Below are 19,246 nucleotides of genomic sequence, written 5' to 3' on the forward strand. Positions count from 1 at the left end.
CAAAAAGCAACGCCAAAGTCATATATGTCTGCTATTTCTGAACAAAGGGCATCCCAGAGAAGCATTTACAACCATTTGTGCCATAATTGCACAAGCTGTTTGTAAATAATTTCAGTGAGAAACCTAAAATTGTGAAAAAATTAACGTTTTTTTTTAATTTGATCGCATTTGGCGGTGAAATGGTGGCATGAAATATACCAAAATGGGCCTATATCAATACTTGGGGTTGTCTACTACACTACACTAAAGCTAAAATTAACCCTAGAAGCTCCCTACATGCTCCCTAATTAACCCCTTCACTGCTGGGCATAATACGCGTATTTTGCGCAGGGGCATTTAGCAGCCTTCTAATTACCAAAAAGCAAAGCCAAAGCCATATATGTCTGCTATTTCTGAACAAAGGGGATCCCAGAGAAGCATTTACAACCATTTATGCTATAATTGCATAAGTTGTTTGTAAATAATTTCAGTGAGAAACCTAAAGTTTGTGAAAATATTTGTGAAAAAGTGAAAAAAAAATTTTATTTGATCGCATTTGGCGGTGAAATGGTGGCATGAAATATACCAAAATGGGCCTAGATCAATACTTTGGGATGTCTTCTAAAAAAAAATATATACATGTCAATGGATATTCAGGGATTCCTGAAAGATATTAGTGTTCCAATGTAACTAGCGCTAATTTTGAAAACAAGTGGTTTGGAAATAGCAAAGTGCTACTTGTATTTATGGCCCTATAACTTGCAAAAAAAGCAAAGAACATGTAAACATTGGGTATTTCTAAACTCAGGACAAAATTTAGAAACTATTTAGCATGGGTGTTTTTTGGTGGTTGTAGATGTGTAACAGATTTTGGGGGTCAAAGTTAGAAAAAATGTGTTTTTTTCCATTTTTTCCTCATATTTTATAATGTTTTTTATAGTAAATTATAAGATATGATGAAAATTATGGTATCTTTTGAAAGTCAATTTAATGGCGAGAAAAACGGTATATAATATGTGTGGGTACAGTAAATGAGTAAGAGGAAAATTACAGCTAAACACAAACACCGCAAAAATGTAAAAATAGCCTTGGTCCCAAACGGACAGAAAATGGAAAAGTGCTGCGGTCATTAAGGGGTTAAACAACCTTTACTTCATTTTTCATATATATATATATATATATATATATATATATATATATATATATATATATATATATATATCAGGAAAAGCATGTTTGTGCACAACTGATACTTTAGTCTCAATGGCTGTTAAGGACTAATCCATTAATCTGTAGTGGGATTTGCCTTCACAAGCACTGAAAAAAATAGCACACATATATTTAAAAAATAATTCAGCAACCATAAACACAGTAAAGTATTTTAAAATACCTTATTTTATATTAAGCAAAGAAAACCATGACATTAAAGGGACAGTAAAAACCGTGAGCTTTTTATATAAATTGGTTAGTTATGTGTAATGAAACAACTTTGGAATATATTTTCATGATTTCCCCCCCCCTCCCTTTTCATGTAATTTAGCTTTGAAAACTGAGCATTTTTTATTTGCCAGAACTTGGAATGCACCCTGTGATTTATCAAGGCCAACTCTGCTACATACATGTCCCTAATTGGCTTTATCAGATAACAAATACAAAATAATTCACTTTATACTAACTTTATGACCATGACTAGCCTTGTTGTCTGCAGACTAAAACACTGATTGGCTCCACCAAATATGGCAAATGGTGGCTGGAGTTTGGCTATTGAAAAATAACTGCTGTAAAAAAACAAACATACATCTGCTTTGGTGCGCAAACTCTCAGTAGACGGTGCTTTACCTCTAGATTTATAGTGTATTAATAGTTTGTTTTTGTAGTTTTAAATATAAAGTTTAACAGTAGAAGAAATTACACCACTGGTTTTTAAACCTGTTCTCAGGCCTCCCCAACAGGTCAGGTTTTCAGGATTACCTTGGATGAGAGTAGGCAAAATAACCATGGTTACTATTCAGCTGATTGTTTCACCTGTGCTCCAGTTCAGATATCCTCAACATCTGTTCTGTTAGGGAGGTCTGATGACAGGTTTGAAAACCAGTGAATTAGATTAACAAAAGATGCAGAAATACATTTTTCCTTTGGAGAGGTAATGCAATGCATTAACTAGACTGATACCCAGACACACAGTGACTTACCACAGTAGGTATAGATGTGGTTGGACTCTAAAAAGCGGACTTTTAGGTTATGTAGCACGGCCGGTTCATGGAGATAACTGAGAGCAGTTAGGTCATTTTCTCCCACCAGAATGTCCGGGTTACGAAGATGCGGTAATTGTTTCGTTTTAGGATCCAGATGATATTCATAAATCTAATAAACATAAAATAGATAAAAAAAAATGATTGCAGTAACTGTAAACATATTTAGCACTACATTTTAAAAGAAATAAAAAAGTATGTATGCAAGTTTGCATTTGTCACAACACATACAGTATATATTATTATTATTATTATTATTTTTTATTTATAAAGCGCCAACAGATTCCGCAGCGCTGCCCATGGGTACAAGGATAAAAGTACAACGGAGAAACAATACATTAAGAGACAACATTTTACAGACAAATATAGGGGGAATTGAGGGCCCTATTCCCCTGGGAACTTATAATCTAGATGGGTAGGAGGATGGGAAACAGGAGGTGGGGACTGCAAAGGTGAGAATATTAGTAAGGAGATAGATGAGGGCTACTGTTAGGTAAGTGAAGTTAATTTGTTAATGAGTCGGGTGATAAGCTTCCCTGAACAAAAAGGTCTTTAGGGAACGTTTAAAGGAGGAGAGGTTAGGGGAGAGTCTGACAGCTCGAGGAGAAGTCCTGTAGTCTAGCATAAGAGGAGGTGATAATAGAAGACGCAGGGAGCAGGTTATTGTTGGATCTTAGGGGGCGGCCTGGAGTATATTTGCTGATGAGTGAGGACAGGTAAGGTGGGGCAGCATTGGTGAGGGCTTTGTAAGTCAGGGTGAGTATTTTGAATTTAATTCTGCTGTGAATGGGGAGCCAGCGAAGGGACTCACAGAGAGGTGCAGCAGAAACAGAGAGTCAAAAGAGGTGGATTAGCCTGGCAGATGCATTTAGGATGGATTGAAGGGGAGAGAGGCGGTAGAGAGGGGGGCCAGTTAGTAAGTTATTACAGTAGTCAAGTCGGGAAATTACCAGGGTTTCCGGCATGATGAAGAGAGTATGTATATATATATATATATATATATATATATATATATATATATAATTGTTCCTTTATGTTTGATTCTGAATTTGAAATAGTTGTTTTTTTTCTCATTAAAACCATTATCTAGGACATGCCCATGGGCTGAGTCTTCAAGTATTTATGTTCGGTATTGAAATGTTTATAATGGCTGAGGAGCGAATAAACACAAGCAGCTATTTGATATACACAATCTCTCTCTTCCTTATACCCCTCACTGGGAGATAAATCAGTGTTATCTATTTTTTTGATCAAAAAAATTGCAGCTATCCTGTTGTATATTACCTCAAAAATGTTCAGACCAATCATAAAAATAGGGTCACAAAGGTATTATGGCACTGGGTCTTGGGAAAAAAAGTTTGAAGAACCCTGTTCTAGAGGACAGAATTTTGTAGAACAGGTACGTTTTCTGGCGGCATGCTTTATATTGTCTAATACTAAACAGACTTCTGGATATTTAGCTGTGATATGATCTATGCACCCTCAGAAAAGAGAACCTTTCATTTTAGCTGATGTGTTGTATTTTAGGAATGACAATCTACTTCAAGGGCAGACAAGAAGAATCCTGACATTCCAATTAATGAATCATGAAATATAGTGAGCTTGCACATACACTGCAATGATATCACAGTCAGAGTTAATCAATGTATTTTAATCTATTGGGTTATAAAAATATTTTATTTTTAAGGTGTGCTGCACTTCAGAGAGCTGAAGCGGCAAAAATTGATTTTTGGGTCACTGCCACCTTGTATAACGTCTAGGCTTAAAAAAATTTAAAAGATAAAATTGTGAAAAAAGTGCAGCTTCTATACTTTATTCACAATTAGAAGGTCTTTTTATCAGTCTAGACTTCAGAATTGTTTCAAGCGGTTTAGTGTGATGTAATCAGAGATGTGGACACACCGATGAGTAGAGACTGAGGCAACATTGTTGATCAAATATGCTGACTTTGGCATCAATCCATGTATGATGTTTTATAAACATTAACATTTTGACTGCCAAAGAGGGAACAAATAATTTCTACACAAATAAGTGCAGGCCATCATTAGCAACTTTAAAGTTAAATATTTGTGAGTTCTCTTTGACTTAGAAGGAAATTAAAATTCACATTGAAAGCTTACAAGTAGAGTTAAATCACTCAGGCAGCCCCCCCGTCAGAACGATATTTGCTGTGAGGTGACATTTCCACCTCTTAGCCAATAGCCGTGCGGACCAGCTGGCACCATGCCAGATAGCTAGCATGTTATTGGCTAAGGTCACCTCACAGCAAAATAGCGTTCTGCCGTGGGCTGCCTGCGGCACTCAGTGCGGACGAAGGCTTCAGACAAATAAAGGAACTTTTCGGCATGAAGTATTTTATACTTTGACTGAAAATTCCCTTTATTTGTTCCACTGGTAAATCCTAGTGTTTCACAAATGCTAGGATTTACTACCCCTTTAAGTAACCGTAGAATTAAATTAAATATTTATGTTGCTACAATTTATAGAACACACGTATGTGCTCCAAAACTGCCAGCTACAGGTGGTTTATAAAACAACTGTAGGATGCAAGGCAGGATTGACCTATCAGGATACCAGGAGTTTTCCCGGTGGGCCGCAGCAGTTGGGGCTGCCTGCTGGTGAGGCTATGTAGCTGTTTCACCTCTCTTCTTTTCTCCTTTGAGCTATACGTATTTCCTTGTAAGTTTTATTTCTTATACCATGTACCATTTTAGTTGCCTTCCATTTAATGTTTTTTTCTAGCATATAATCAAGTCAGACTGTGAGACAGAGTGACACACTGGTTTGAGTCTCTACTCCAGATAACACTATGGATATTTATTTTCACACTGTGAAAGGGAGTCTTGAATGACATTATAAACGAATATATTTTTTTTTTATTATAAACTAATATAATTTATTTCTGAAAAAAATATTGGAAACGGAGTATCCCAGTTGGACGTGTGCATTCTACAGACTCAACAGAAAATTGGACTGATCTTTAAATTTTTTACAGGGCGGTTTTTAATCACAGTCCAGCCCTGGTAGGATGGCACAAACATTTCTTTCTAGATTAAAAACACCACATTTACAGGGTAGTACAGTGCTAACCATGTGTAAACCTTTTTTTGTTAAATACCAAAACCAATGTCTTTTTTTTTTTTTTTTACATATGTTTGTGCAACTGATTTATACTACACACACTTAGTGGAATGCTTGAATTATGTGGCACCTACAATAGAGGGCTTGTTTTTTCATTTTGGGATTCATTAGTATGATGTAGGTTGTTACTCAAGCTATGAGTTTAGCATAAAGGCTATATTTCAGTCATCTATTATGTTTATGGTGATAGAATGTATGAGACAATCCAGCCACTATATTAAAGACGGTACTAAAAAATACTATATATTTTGGCATATAAGATGCATATATGGTATAAAGCACTTTTAAAAGCAGAGGATTATAACAAATATGCTTACAAGTTCTCTCCAATCTTCATAGCCAACTACATTTTGTCTTCATGCTGCCCCATCTTCAAATCTGATTCTTTAAGGCCTCTCCCTCTTTCCTCAAAAGTCTTTCACTCCTAATATATTCCAAACAAATCACAAGGGAAGACAGCACCTCTCTCCGAATTTTTTGGCAGCACGGAAAGGGATTAGCCAGATCCTAACATCAAGGTAAATATCAAAAGGATTTCCAGCCTCCAAATAAGAAAACATAATTTATGTAAGAACTTACCTGATAAATTCATTTCTTTCATATTAGCAAGAGTCCATGAGCTAGTGACGTATGGGATATACATTCCTACCAGGAGGGGCAAAGTTTCCCAAACCTCAAAATGCCTACAAATACACCCCTCACCACACCCACAAATCAGTTTAACGAATAGCCAAGAACTGGGGTGATAAGAAAAAAGTGCGAAAGCATATAAAATAAGGAATTGGAATAATTGTGCTTTATACAAAAAAATCATAACCACCACAAAAAAGGGCGGGCCTCATGGACTCTTGCTAATATGAAAGAAATGAATTTATCAGGTAAGTTCTTACATAAATTATGTTTTCTTTCATGTAATTAGCAAGAGTCCATGAGCTAGTGACGTATGGGATAATGACTACCCAAGATGTGGATCTTTCCACGCAAGAGTCACTAGAGAGGGAGGGATAAAAATAAAGACAGCCAATTCCTGCTGAAAATAATCCACACCCAAAATAAAGTTTAATGAAAAACATAAACAGAAGATTCAAACTGAAACCGCTGCCTGAAGTACTTTTCTACCAAAAACTGCTTCAGAAGAAGAAAATACATCAAAATGGTAGAATTTAGTAAAAGTATGCAAAGAGGACCAAGTTGCTGCTTTGCAAATCTGATCAACCGAAGCTTCATTCCTAAACGCCCAGGAAGTAGAAACTGACCTAGTAGAATGAGCTGTAATCCTTTGAGGCGGAGTTTTACCCGACTCGACATAGGCATGATGAATTAAAGATTTCAACCAAGATGCCAAAGAAATGGCAGAAGCTTTCTGGCCTTTTCTAGAACCAGAAAAGGTAACAAATAGACTAGAAGTCTTTCGGAAAGACTTAGTAGCTTCAACATAATATTTCAAAGCTCTAACAACATCCAAAGAATGCAACGATTTCTCCTTAGAATTCTTAGGATTAGGACATAATGAGGGAACCACAATTTCTCTACTAATGTTGTTGGAATTCACAACCTTAGGTAAAAATTCAAAAGAAGTTCGCAACACCGCCTTATCCTGATGAAAAATAAGAAAAGGAGACTCACAAGAAAGAGCAGATAATTCAGAGACTCTTCTGGCAGAAGAGATCGCCAAAAGGAACAAAACTTTCCAAGAAAGTAATTTAAATGACCAATGAATGCATGGGTTCAAAAGGAGGAGCTTGAAGAGCCCCCAGAACCAAATTCAAACTCCAAGGAGGAGAAATTGACTTAATGACAGGTTTTATACGAACCAAAGCTTGTACAAAACAATGAATATCAGGAAGATTAGCAATCTTTCTGTGAAAAAGAACAGAAAGAGCAGAGATTTGTCCTTTCAAAGAACTTGCGGATAAACCTTTATCTAAACCATCCTGAAGAAACTGTAAAATTCTCGGAATTCTAAAAGAATGCCAAGAAAAATGATGAGAAAGACACCAAGAAATATAAGTCTTCCAGACTCTATAATATATCTCTCTAGATACAGATTTACGAGCCTGTAACATAGTATTAATCACAGAGTCAGAGAAACCTCTTTGACCAAGAATCAAGCGTTCAATCTCCATACCTTTAAATTTAAGGATTTGAGATCCTGATGGAAAAAAGGACCTTGCGACAGAAGGTCTGGTCTTAGCGGAAGAGTCCACGGATGGCAAGAGGCCATCCGGACAAGATCCGCATACCAAAACCTGTGAGGCCATGCCGGAGCTACCAGCAGAACAAACGAGCATTCCTTCAGAATCTTGGAGATTACTCTTGGAAGAAGAACTAGAGGCGGAAAGATATAGGCAGGATGATACTTCCAAGGAACTGATAATGCATCCACTGCTTCCGCCTGAGGATCCCGGGATCTAGACAGATACCTGGGAAGTTTCTTGTTTAGATGAGACGCCATCAGATCTATTTCTGGAAGCTCCCACATTTGAACAATCTGAAGAAATACCTCTGGGTGAAGAGACCATTCGCCCGGATGCAACTTTTGGCGACTGAGATAATCCGCTTCCCAATTGTCTATACCTGGGATATGAACCGCAGAGATTAGACAGGAGCTGGATTCCGCCCAAACCAGAATTCGAGATACTTCTTTCATAGCCAGAGGACTGAGTCCCTCCTTGATGATTGATGTATGCCACAGTTGTGACATTGTCTGTCTGAAAACAAATGAACGATTCTCTCTTCAGAAGAGGCCAAGACTGAAGAGCTCTGAAAATTGCACAGAGTTCCAAAATATTGATCGGTAATCTCACCTCCTGAGATTCCCAAACTCCTTGTGCCGTCAGAGAACCCCACACAGCTCCCCAACCTGTAAGACTTGCATCTGTTGAAATTACAGTCCAGGTCGGAAGAGCAAAAGAAGCCCCCTGAATTAAATGATGGTGATCTGTCCACCACGTTAGAGAGTGTCGTACAATCGGTTTTAAAGATATTAATTGAGATATCTTTGTGTAATCCCTGCATCATTGGTTCAGCATACAGAGCTGAAGAGGTCGCATGTGAAAACGAGCAAAGGGGATCGCGTCCGATGCAGCAGTCATAAGACCTAGAATTTCCATGCATAAGGCTACTGAAGGGAATGATTGTGACTGAAGGTTTCGACAAGCTGAAATCAATTTTAGACGTCTCTTGTCTGTCAAAGACAGAGTCATGGACACTGAATCTATCTGGAAACCCAGAAAGGTTACCCTTGTCTGAGGAATCAATGAACTTTTTAGTGAATTGATCCTCCAACCATGATCTTGAAGAAACAACACAAGTCGATTCGTATGAGATTCTGCTAAATGTAAAGACTGAGCAAGTACCAAGATATCGTCCAAATAAGGAAATACCACAATACCCTGTTCTCTGATTACAGACAGAAGGGCACCGAGAACCTTTGTAAAAATTCTTGGAGCTGTAGCTAGGCCAAACGGCAGAGCCACAAACTGGTAATGCTTGTCCAGAAAAGAGAATCTCAGGAACTGATAATGATCTGGATGAATCGGAATATGCAGATATGCATCCTGTAAATCTATTGTGGACATATAATGCCCTTGCTGAACAAAAGGCAAGATAGTCCTTACAGTTACCATTTTGAACGTTGGTATCCTTACATAACGATTCAATATTTTTAGATCCAGAACTGGTCTGAAGGAATTCTCCTTCTTTGGTACAATGAAGAGATTCGAATAAAACCCCAGCCCCTGTTCCAGAACTGGAACTGGCATAATTACTCCAGCTAACTCTAGATCTGAAACACATTTCAGAAATGCATGAGCTTTCACTGGATTTACTGGGACACGAGAAAGAAAAAATCTCTTTGCAGGAGGTCTTATCTTGAAACCAATTCTGTACCCTTCTGAAACAATGTTCTGAATCCAAAGATTGTGAACAGAATTGATCCAAATTTCTTTGAAAAAACGTAACCTGCCCCCTACCAGCTGAGCTGGAATGAGGGCCACACCTTCATGTGGACTTAGAGGATGGCTTTGCTTTTCTAGAAGGCTTGGATTTATTCCAGACTGGAGATGGTTTCCAAACTGAAACTGCTCCTGAGGATGAAGGATCAGGTTTTTGTTCTTTGTTGAAACGAAAGGAACGAAAACGATTATTAGCCCTGTTTTTACCCTTAGATTTTTTATCCTGTGGTAAAAAAGTTCCTTTCCCACCAGTAACAGTTGAGCTAATAGAATCCAACTGAGAACCAAATAATTTGTTACCCTGGAAAGAAATGGAAAGTAGAGTCGATTTAGAAGACATATCAGCATTCCAAGTTTTAAGCCATAAAGCTCTTCTAGCTAAAATAGCTAGAGACATAAACCTGACATCAACTCTGATAATATCAAAAATGGCATCACAGATAAAATTATTAGCATGTTGAAGAAGAATAATAATATTATGAGAATCGTGATCTGTTACTTGTTGCGCTAAAGTTTCCAACCAAAATGTTGAAGCTGCAGCAACATCAGCCAATGATATAGCAGGTCTAAGAAGATTACCTGAACACAGATAAGGTTTTCTTAGAAAGGATTCAATTTTCCTATCTAAAGGATCTTTAAACGAAGTACCATCTGACGTAGGAATAGTAGTACGTTTAGCAAGGGTAGAAATAGCCCCATCAACTTTAGGGATTTTGTCCCAAAACTCTAATCTGTCAGACGGCACAGGATATAATTGCTTAAAACGTTTAGAAGGAGTAAATGAATTACCCAAATTATTCCATTCTCTGGAAATTACTTCAGAAATAGCACCAGGAACAGGAAAAACTTCTGGAATAACCACAGGAGATTTAAAGACCTTATCTAAACGTTTAGATTTAGTATCAAGAGGACCAGAATCCTCAATTTCTAAAGCAATTAGTACTTCTTTAAGTAAAGAACGAATAAATTCCATTTTAAATAAATATGAAGATTTATCAGCATCAACCTCTGAGACAGAATCCTCTGAAACAGAAGAGTCATTAGAATCAGAATGATGTTCATTTAAAAATTCATCTGTATAAAGAGAAGTTTTAAAAGATTTTTTATGTTTACTAGAAGGAGGAATAACAGACATAGCCTTCTTGATGGATTCAGAAACAAAATCTCTTATGTTATCAGGAACATTCTGAACATTAGATGTTGATGGAACTGCAACAGGTAATGGTACATTACTAAAGGAAATATTATCTGCATTAACAAGTTTGTCATGACAATTAATACAAACAACAGCTGGAGGAACAGCTACCAAAAGTTTACAGCAGATACACTTAGCTTTGGTAGTTCCAGCACCAGACAACGATTTTCCTGAAGTATCTTCTGACTCAGATGCAACGTGAGACATCTTGCAATATGTAAGAGAAAAAACAACATGTAAAGCAAAATTGATCAAATTCCTTAAATGACAGTTTCAGGAATGGGAAAAAATGCCAAGGAACAAGCTTCTAGCAACCAGAAGCAAAGAAAAATGAGACTTAAATAATGTGGAGACAAAAACGACGCCCATATTTTTTTAGCGCCAAATAAGACGCCCACATTATTTGGCGCCTAAATGCTTTTGGTGCCAAAATGACACCACGTCCGGAACGCCAACATTTTTGGCGCAAAAGAACGTCAAAAAATGACGTAACTTCCGGCGACACGTATGACGCCGGAAACAGAAAGATTTTTTGCGCCAAAAAAATCCGCACCAAAAATGACGCAATAAAATGAAGCATTTTCAGCCCCCGCGAGCCTAACAGCCCACAGGGAAAAAAGTCAAATTTTTAAGGTAAGAAAAATAATTGATTCAAGTGCATTATCCCAAATATGAAACTGACTGTCTGAAAATGAGGAATGTTGAACATCCTGAGTCAAGGCAAATAAATGTTTGAATACATATATTTAGAACTTTATTAAAAAAGTACTTAACCATAGCTTAGAGTGTCACAGAAAATAAGACTTACTTACCCCAGGACACTCATCTACATGTTTGTAGAAAGCCAAACCAGTACTGAAACGAAAATCAGCAGAGGTAATGGTATATATATATAAGAGTATATCGTCGATCTGAAAAGGGAGGTAAGAGATGAATCTCTACGACCGATAACAGAGAACCTATGAAATAGACCCCGTAGAAGGAGATCACTGCATTCAAATAGGCAATACTCTCCTCACATCCCTCTGACATTCACTGCACGCTGAGAGGAAAACCGGGCTCCAACCTGCTGCGGAGCGCATATCAACGTAGAATCTAGCACAAACTTACTTCACCACCTCCATAGGAGGCAAAGTTTGTAAAACTGATTTGTGGGTGTGGTGAGGGGTGTATTTGTAGGCATTTTGAGGTTTGGGAAACTTTGCCCCTCCTGGTAGGAATGTATATCTCATACGTCACTAGCTCATGGACTCTTGCTAATTACATGAAAGAAAAAACCTTTATTCACTTATACAGGGTCCATAATACAGCAACAACGTTTCAAATCAGCAATTGGTTCTTAGTCATGTCCTAAGAACCAATGACTAAGAACCAATTGCTGGTTTGAAACGTTGTTGAATAAAGTTTTTTTCTTATTTGGAGGCTGGAAATCTTTTTGATATTTACTCCTAATATATTGTCAGAGACCAGCATTTTCCATTTTAGAGCTTAGTTAGATTGTGATATTTCCAGAAAATTATCTTCAAACACTATATTTATTTATATTACTTTTCTATCTCTTCTATCTTTTTCTTCACCTACAATGATCTCTTTTAGCCTCTAAAGGGAGTTCTTTTACATCCAAAATATAAGATGCAGGGAAAAAAAATGTTATGGACAAAAATACTGAATGGGCTTTTGTCAAAGGGACACTCAAGTCAAAAACAGAATTTATGCTTACCTGATAAATTACTTTCTCCAACGGTGTGTCCGGTCCACGGCGTCATCCTTACTTGTGGGATATTCTCCTCCCCAACAGGAAATGGCAAAGAGCCCAGCAAAGCTGGTCATATGATCCCTCCTAGGCTCCGCCTACCCCAGTCATTCGACCGACGTACAGGAGGAAATAGGCATAGGAGAAACCATATGATACCGTGGTGACTGTAGTTAGAGAAAATAATTCATCAGACCTGATTAAAAAAACCAGGGCGGGCCGTGGACCGGACACACCGTTGGAGAAAGTAATTTATCAGGTAAGCATAAATTCTGTTTTCTCCAACATAGGTGTGTCCGGTCCACGGCGTCATCCTTACTTGTGGGAACCAATACCAAAGCTTTAGGACACGGATGAAGGGAGGGAGCAAATCAGGTCACCTAAATGGAAGGCACCACGGCTTGCAAAACCTTTCTCCCAAAAATAGCCTCTGAAGAAGCAAAAGTATCAAATTTGTAAAATTTGGCAAAAGTGTGCAGTGAAGACCAAGTCGCTGCCTTACATATCTGGTCAACAGAAGCCTCGTTCTTGAAGGCCCATGTGGAAGCCACAGCCCTAGTGGAGTGAGCTGTGATTCTTTCAGGAGGCTGCCGTCCGGCAGTCTCATATGCCAAACGGATAATGCTTTTAAGCCAAAAAGAAAGAGAGGTAGGAGTTGCTTTTTGACCTCTCCTTTTACCAGAATAAACAACAAACAAAGAAGAAGTTTGTCTGAAATCTTTAGTGGCCTCTAAATAGAATTTTAGAGCACGGACTACGTCCAAATTGTGTAACAAACGTTCCTTCTTTGAAACTGGATTCGGGCACAAAGAAGGTACAACTATCTCCTGGTTAATATTCTTGTTGGAAACAACTTTCGGAAGAAAACCAGGCTTAGTACGCAAAACCACCTTATCTGCATGGAACACCAGATAGGGCGGAGAACACTGCAGAGCAGATAACTCAGAAACTCTTCTAGCAGAAGAAATTGCAACCAAAAACAAAACTTTCCAAGATAATAACTTAATATCTACGGAATGTAAGGGTTCAAACGGAACCCCTTGAAGAACTGAAAGAACTAGATTAAGACTCCAGGGAGGAGTCAAAGGTCTGTAAACAGGCTTGATTCTAACCAGAGCCTGAACAAACGCTTGAACGTCTGGCACAGCTGCCAGCCTTTTGTGAAGTAAAACAGATAAAGCAGAGATCTGTCCCTTCAGAGAACTTGCAGATAATCCCTTCTCCAAACCTTCTTGTAGAAAGGATAAAATCCTAGGAATTTTTATCTTGTTCCATGGGAATCCTTTAGATTCACACCAACAGATATATTTTTTCCATATCTTATGGTAAATCTTTCTAGTTACAGGCTTTCTAGCCTGAATCAGAGTATCTATTACAGAATCTGAAAACCCACGCTTTGATAAAATCAAGCGTTCAATCTCCAAGCAGTCAGTTGGAGAGAGACCAGATTCGGATGCACGAATGGACCTTGAACAAGAAGGTCCTGTCTCAAAGGTAGCTTCCATGGTGGAGCCGATGACATATTCACCAGGTCTGCATACCAAGTCCTGCGTGGCCACGCAGGAGCTATCAAGATTACCGAAGCCCTCTCCTGGTTGATCCTGGCTACCAGCCTGGGAATGAGAGGAAACGGTGGGAAAACATAAGCTAGGTTGAAGGTCCAAGGTGCTACTAGTGCATCTACTAGAGTCGCCTTGGGATCCCTGGATCTGGACCCGTAACAAGGAACCTTGAAGTTCTGACGAGACGCCATCAGATCCATGTCTGGAATGCCCCATAATTGAGTTATTTGGGCAAAGATTTCCGGGTGGAGTTCCCACTTCCCCGGATGGAATGTCTGACGACTCAGAAAATCCGCTTCCCAATTTTCCACCCCTGGGATGTGGATTGCAGACAAGTGGCAGGAGTGATCCTCCGCCCATTGAATTATCTTGGTCACTTCCTCCATCGCCAGGGAACTTCTTGTTCCCCCCTGATGGTTGATATATGCAACTGTCGTCATGTTGTCTGATTGAAACCTTATGAATTTGGCCTTTGCTAGATGAGGCCAAGCTTTGAGAGCATTGAATATCGCTCTTAGTTCCAGAATGTTTATCGGGAGAAGAGATTCTTCCCGAGACCATAGACCCTGAGCCTTCAGGGGTTCCCAGACCGCGCCCCAGCCCACCAGACTGGCGTCGGTCGTGACAATGACCCACTCTGGTCTGCGGAAGCTCATTCCCTGTGACAGATTGTCCGGGTTCAGCCACCAACGGAGTGAATCTCTGGTCCTTTGATCTACTTGAATCGTCGGAGACAAGTCTGTATAATCCCCATTCCACTGTTTGAGCATGCACAGTTGTAATGGTCTTAGATGAATTCGTGCAAAAGGAACTATGTCCATTGCTGCAACCATCAATCCTATTACTTCCATGCACTGCGCTATGGAAGGACGAAGAACAGAATGAAGAACCTGACAAGAGCTTAGAAGTTTTGATTTTCTGACCTCTGTCAGGAAAATTCTCATTTCTAAGGAGTCTATTATTGTTCCCAAGAAGGGAACTCTTGTCGACGGGGAAAGAGAGCTCTTTTCTATGTTTACTTTCCATCCGTGAGATCTGAGAAAGGCTAGGACTATGTCCGTATGAGCCTTTGCTTTTGACAGAGACGACGCTTGAATCAGGATGTCGTCCAAGTACGGTACTACTGCAATGCCCCTCGGTCTTAGAACCGCTAGAAGGGACCCTAGTACCTTTGTGAAAATTCTCGGAGCAGTGGCTAATCCGAAAGGAAGCGCCACAAACTGGTAATGTTTTTCCAGAAAAGCGAATCTTAGGAACTGATGATGTTCCTTGTGGATAGGAATATGGAGGTACGCATCCTTTAAATCCACCGTGGTCATAAATTGACCTTCCTGGATGGTAGGAAGGATCGTTCGAATGGTTTCCATTTTGAATGATGGAACCCTGAGAAATTTGTTTAGGATCTTGAGATCTAGAATTGGTCTGAACGTTCCCTCTTTTTTGGGAACTATGAACAGGTTGGAGTAAAATCCCATCCCTTGTTCTCTTATTGGAACTGGATGAATAACTCCCATCCTTAACAGGTCTTCTACACAATGTAAGAATGCCTGTCTTTTTATTTGGTTTGAAGATAATTGAGACCTGTGGAACCTTCCCCTTGGGGGTAGTTCCTTGAATTCCAGGAGATAACCTTGAGAAACTATTTCTAGTGCCCAAGGATCCTGAACATCTCTTGCCCAGGCCTGAGCAAAGAGAGAAAGTCTGCCCCCCACCAGATCCGGTCCCGGATCGGGGGCCATCCCTTCATGCTGTTTTGGTAGCAGTGGCGGGCTTCTTGGCCTGCTTACCCTTGTTCCAGCCTTGCATCGGTCTCCAGGCTGGTTTGGGTTGAGAAGTATTACCCTCTTGCTTAGAGGATGTAGAAGCAGAGGCTGGTCCGTTTCTGCGAAAGGGACGAAAATTAGGCTTATTCCTAGCCTTAAAAGACCTATCCTGAGGAAGGGCGTGGCCCTTTCCTCCTGTGATGTCTGAAATAATCTCTTTCAAATCAGGACCAAACAGTGTTTTGCCCTTGAAAGGGATGTTAAGCAATTTTGTCTTGGAAGACACATCCGCTGACCAAGACTTTAGCCAGAGCGCTCTGCGCGCCACGATAGCAAACCCTGAATTTTTCGCCGCTAATCTCGCTAATTGCAAAGCGGCATCTAGAATAAAAGAGTTAGCCAATTTGAGTGCATGAACTCTGTCCATAATCTCCTCATACGAAGATTCCTTATCGAGCGACTTTTCTAGTTCTTCGAACCAGAAACACGCTGCCGTAGTGACAGGAACAATGCATGAAATTGGTTGAAGAAGGTAACCTTGCTGAACAAACATTCTTTTAAGCAAACCCTCTAATTTTTTATCCATAGGATCTTTAAAAGCACAACTATCTTCTATGGGAATAGTAGTGCGTTTGTTTAGAGTAGAGACCGCCCCCTCGACCTTAGGGACTGTCTGCCATAAGTCCTTTCTGGGGTCGACTATAGGAAATAATTTCTTAAATATAGGGGGAGGCACAAAAGGTATGCGGGCCTTTCCCATTCCTTGTTTACTATGTCCGCCACCCGCTTGGGTATAGGAAAAACATCGGGGGGCACCGGAACCTCTAGGAACTTGTCCATCTTACATAATTTCTCTGGAATGACCAAATTGTCACAATCATCCAGAGTAGATAATACCTCCTTAAGCAGTGCGCGGAGATGTTCTAATTTAAATTTAAATGTTACAACATCAGGTTCAGCTTGTTGAGAAATTTTCCCTGAATCTGAAATTTCTCCCTCAGACAAAACCTCCCTCCTGGCCCCTTCAGATTGGTGTGAGGGTATGTAAGAAGCGTTATCATCAGCGTCCTCTTGCTCTTCAGTGTTTAAAACAGAGCAATCGCGCTTTCTTTGATAAGTAGGCATTTTAGATAAAATATTTTTAATAGAATTATCCATAACAGCCGTTAATTGTTGCATAGTAATAAGTATTGGCGCACTAGAAGTACTAGGGGCCTCTTGTGTGGGCAAAACTGGTGTAGACACAGAAGGGGGTGATGCAGTACCATGCTTACTCCCCTCATCTGAAGACTCATCTTGGGCACTATTATTATCTGTGGCATCATTGTCCCTACTTTGTTTGGACACCATGTCACAATTATCACATATATTTAAATGGGGAGACACATTGGCATTCATACATATAGAACATCGTTTATCTGATGGTTCAGACATGTTAAACAGGCTTAAACTTGTCAACAAAGCACAAAAAACGTTTTAAAATGAAACCGTTACTGTCACTTTAAATTTTAAACAGAACACACTTTATTACTGAAAATGCGAAAAAGTATGAAGCAATTGTTCAAAATTCACCAAAATTTCACCACAGTGTCTTAAAGCCTTAAAAGAATTGCACACCAAATTTGGAAGCTTTAACCCTTAAAATAACGGAACCGGAGCCGTTTTTACATTTAACCCCTATACAGTCCCAGGAATCTGCTTTGCTGAGACCCAACCAAGCCCAGAGGGGAATACGATACCAAATGACGCCTTCTATAAGCTTTTTCAGTGGATCCTAGCTCCTCACACATGCATCTGCATGCCTTGCCTTCCAAAAACAACTGCGCATTAGTGGCGCGAAAATGAGGCTCTGCCTATGACTAGAGAAGGCCCCCATCTGAAAAAGGTGTCCATACAGTGCCTGCCGTTTTTTAACAACAATCCCCAAGATTATAATACCTATAAAGCGCTATAATCTGTCAAATATGCTTAGCAAGTAATCGTTTTAGCCCAGAAAAATGTCTACCAGTTTTTTAAGCCCTTATAAAGCCTTTATTCTTTTACTTAACCTAAGAAAATGGCTTACCGGTCCCCATAGGGAAAATGACAGCCTTCCAGCATTACCAAGTCGTGTTAGAAATGTGGCCATCATACCTCAGGCAGAAAAGTCTGCCAACTGCTTCCCCCAACTGAAGTTACTTCATTTCAACAGTCCTGTGTGGAAACAGCAATCGATTTTAGTAACGTCTGCTAAAATCATCTTCCTCTCACAAACAGAAATCTTCTTCTCTTTTCTGTTTCAGAGTAAATAGTACATACCAGCACTATTTTAAAATAACAAACACTTGATTGAAGAATAAAACTACATTTAAACACCAAAAAACTCTTAGCCATCTCCGTGGAGATGTTGCCTGTGCAACGGCAAAGAGAATGACTGGGGTAGGCGGAGCCTAGGAGGGATCATATGACCTGCTTTGCTGGGCTCTTTGCCATTTCCTGTTGGGGAGGAGAATATCCCACAAGTAAGGATGACGCCGTGGACCGGACACACCTATGTTGGAGAAATAAACTTTTATGATTCAGAAAGAGCATGCAGTTCTAACATACTTTCCAATTTACTTCAATTACTTTTTTATATCTTTATATATGTACCCTTTCTGGGGAACAAAATCCTAATGAGCATGTGCACAAGCTCAAACGGCAAGCGTATACTAGTCTGTGATTGGCTGATGTCTGTCTCATGATACAGGGAGACAGAAAATGGGAGAAAAAACATAATTTATGTAAGAACTTACCTGATAAATTCATTTCTTTCATATTAGCAAGAGTCCATGAGCTAGTGACGTATGGGATATACATTCCTACCAGGAGGGGCAAAGTTTCCCAAACCTCAAAATGCCTATAAATACACCCCTTACCACACCCACAATTCAGTTTAACGAATAGCCAAGAAGTGGGGTGATAAAGAAAAGAGCGAAAGCATCAAAAAAATAAGGAATTTGAATAATAATTGTGCTTTATACAAAAAAAATCATAACCACCACAAAAAGGGTGGGCCTCATGGACTCTTGCTAATATGAAAGAAATGAATTTATCAGGTAAGTTCTTACATAAATTATGTTTTCTTTCATGTAATTAGCAAGAGTCCATGAGCTAGTGACGTATGGGATAGCAGATACCCAAGATGTGGAACTTCCACGCAAGAGTCACTAGAGAGGGAGGGATAAAATAAAGACAGCCAATTCCGCTGAAAAAAATTAATCCACTACCCAAATCAAAGAGTTTCAATTTTTATAATGAAAAAAACTGAAATATAAGCAGAAGAATCAAACTGAAACGGCTGCCTGAAGTACTATTCTACCAAAAACTGCTTCTGAAGAAGAGAAAACATCAAAATGGTAGAATTTAGTAAAAGTATGCAAAGAAGACCAAGTCATTGCTTTGCAAATCTGATCAACAGAAGCTTAATTCTTAAAAGTCCAGGAAGTAGAAACTGACCTAGTAGAATGAGCCGTAATCCTCAGAGGCGGGGATTAACCCGACTCCAAATAAGCATGATGAATCAAAAGCTTTAACCAAGATGCCAAAGAAAAGGCAGAAGCCTTCTGACCTTTCCTAAAACCAGAAAAGATAACAAATAGACTAGAAGTCTGTCCGAAAACTGAG

At 39.3% G+C, this 19,246-nt stretch overlaps 1 protein-coding gene across 1 annotated transcript in view; it reads right to left on the reverse strand.

The window, feature by feature from the left end:
* MYO5B (myosin VB) overlaps positions 1-19,246 on the reverse strand; it is a 575,225-nt gene that overhangs the window by 347,617 nt on the left and 208,362 nt on the right. The window contains exon 3 of the mRNA XM_053701104.1: positions 2,172-2,343. Within this exon, the coding sequence (XP_053557079.1) occupies positions 2,172-2,343 (172 nt within the window). The remainder of the gene's footprint in view (positions 1-2,171; positions 2,344-19,246) is intronic.

This window comes from Bombina bombina, chromosome 2 (assembly GCF_027579735.1).
Source record: "Bombina bombina isolate aBomBom1 chromosome 2, aBomBom1.pri, whole genome shotgun sequence".
Classification (NCBI taxonomy): domain Eukaryota; kingdom Metazoa; phylum Chordata; class Amphibia; order Anura; family Bombinatoridae; genus Bombina; species Bombina bombina.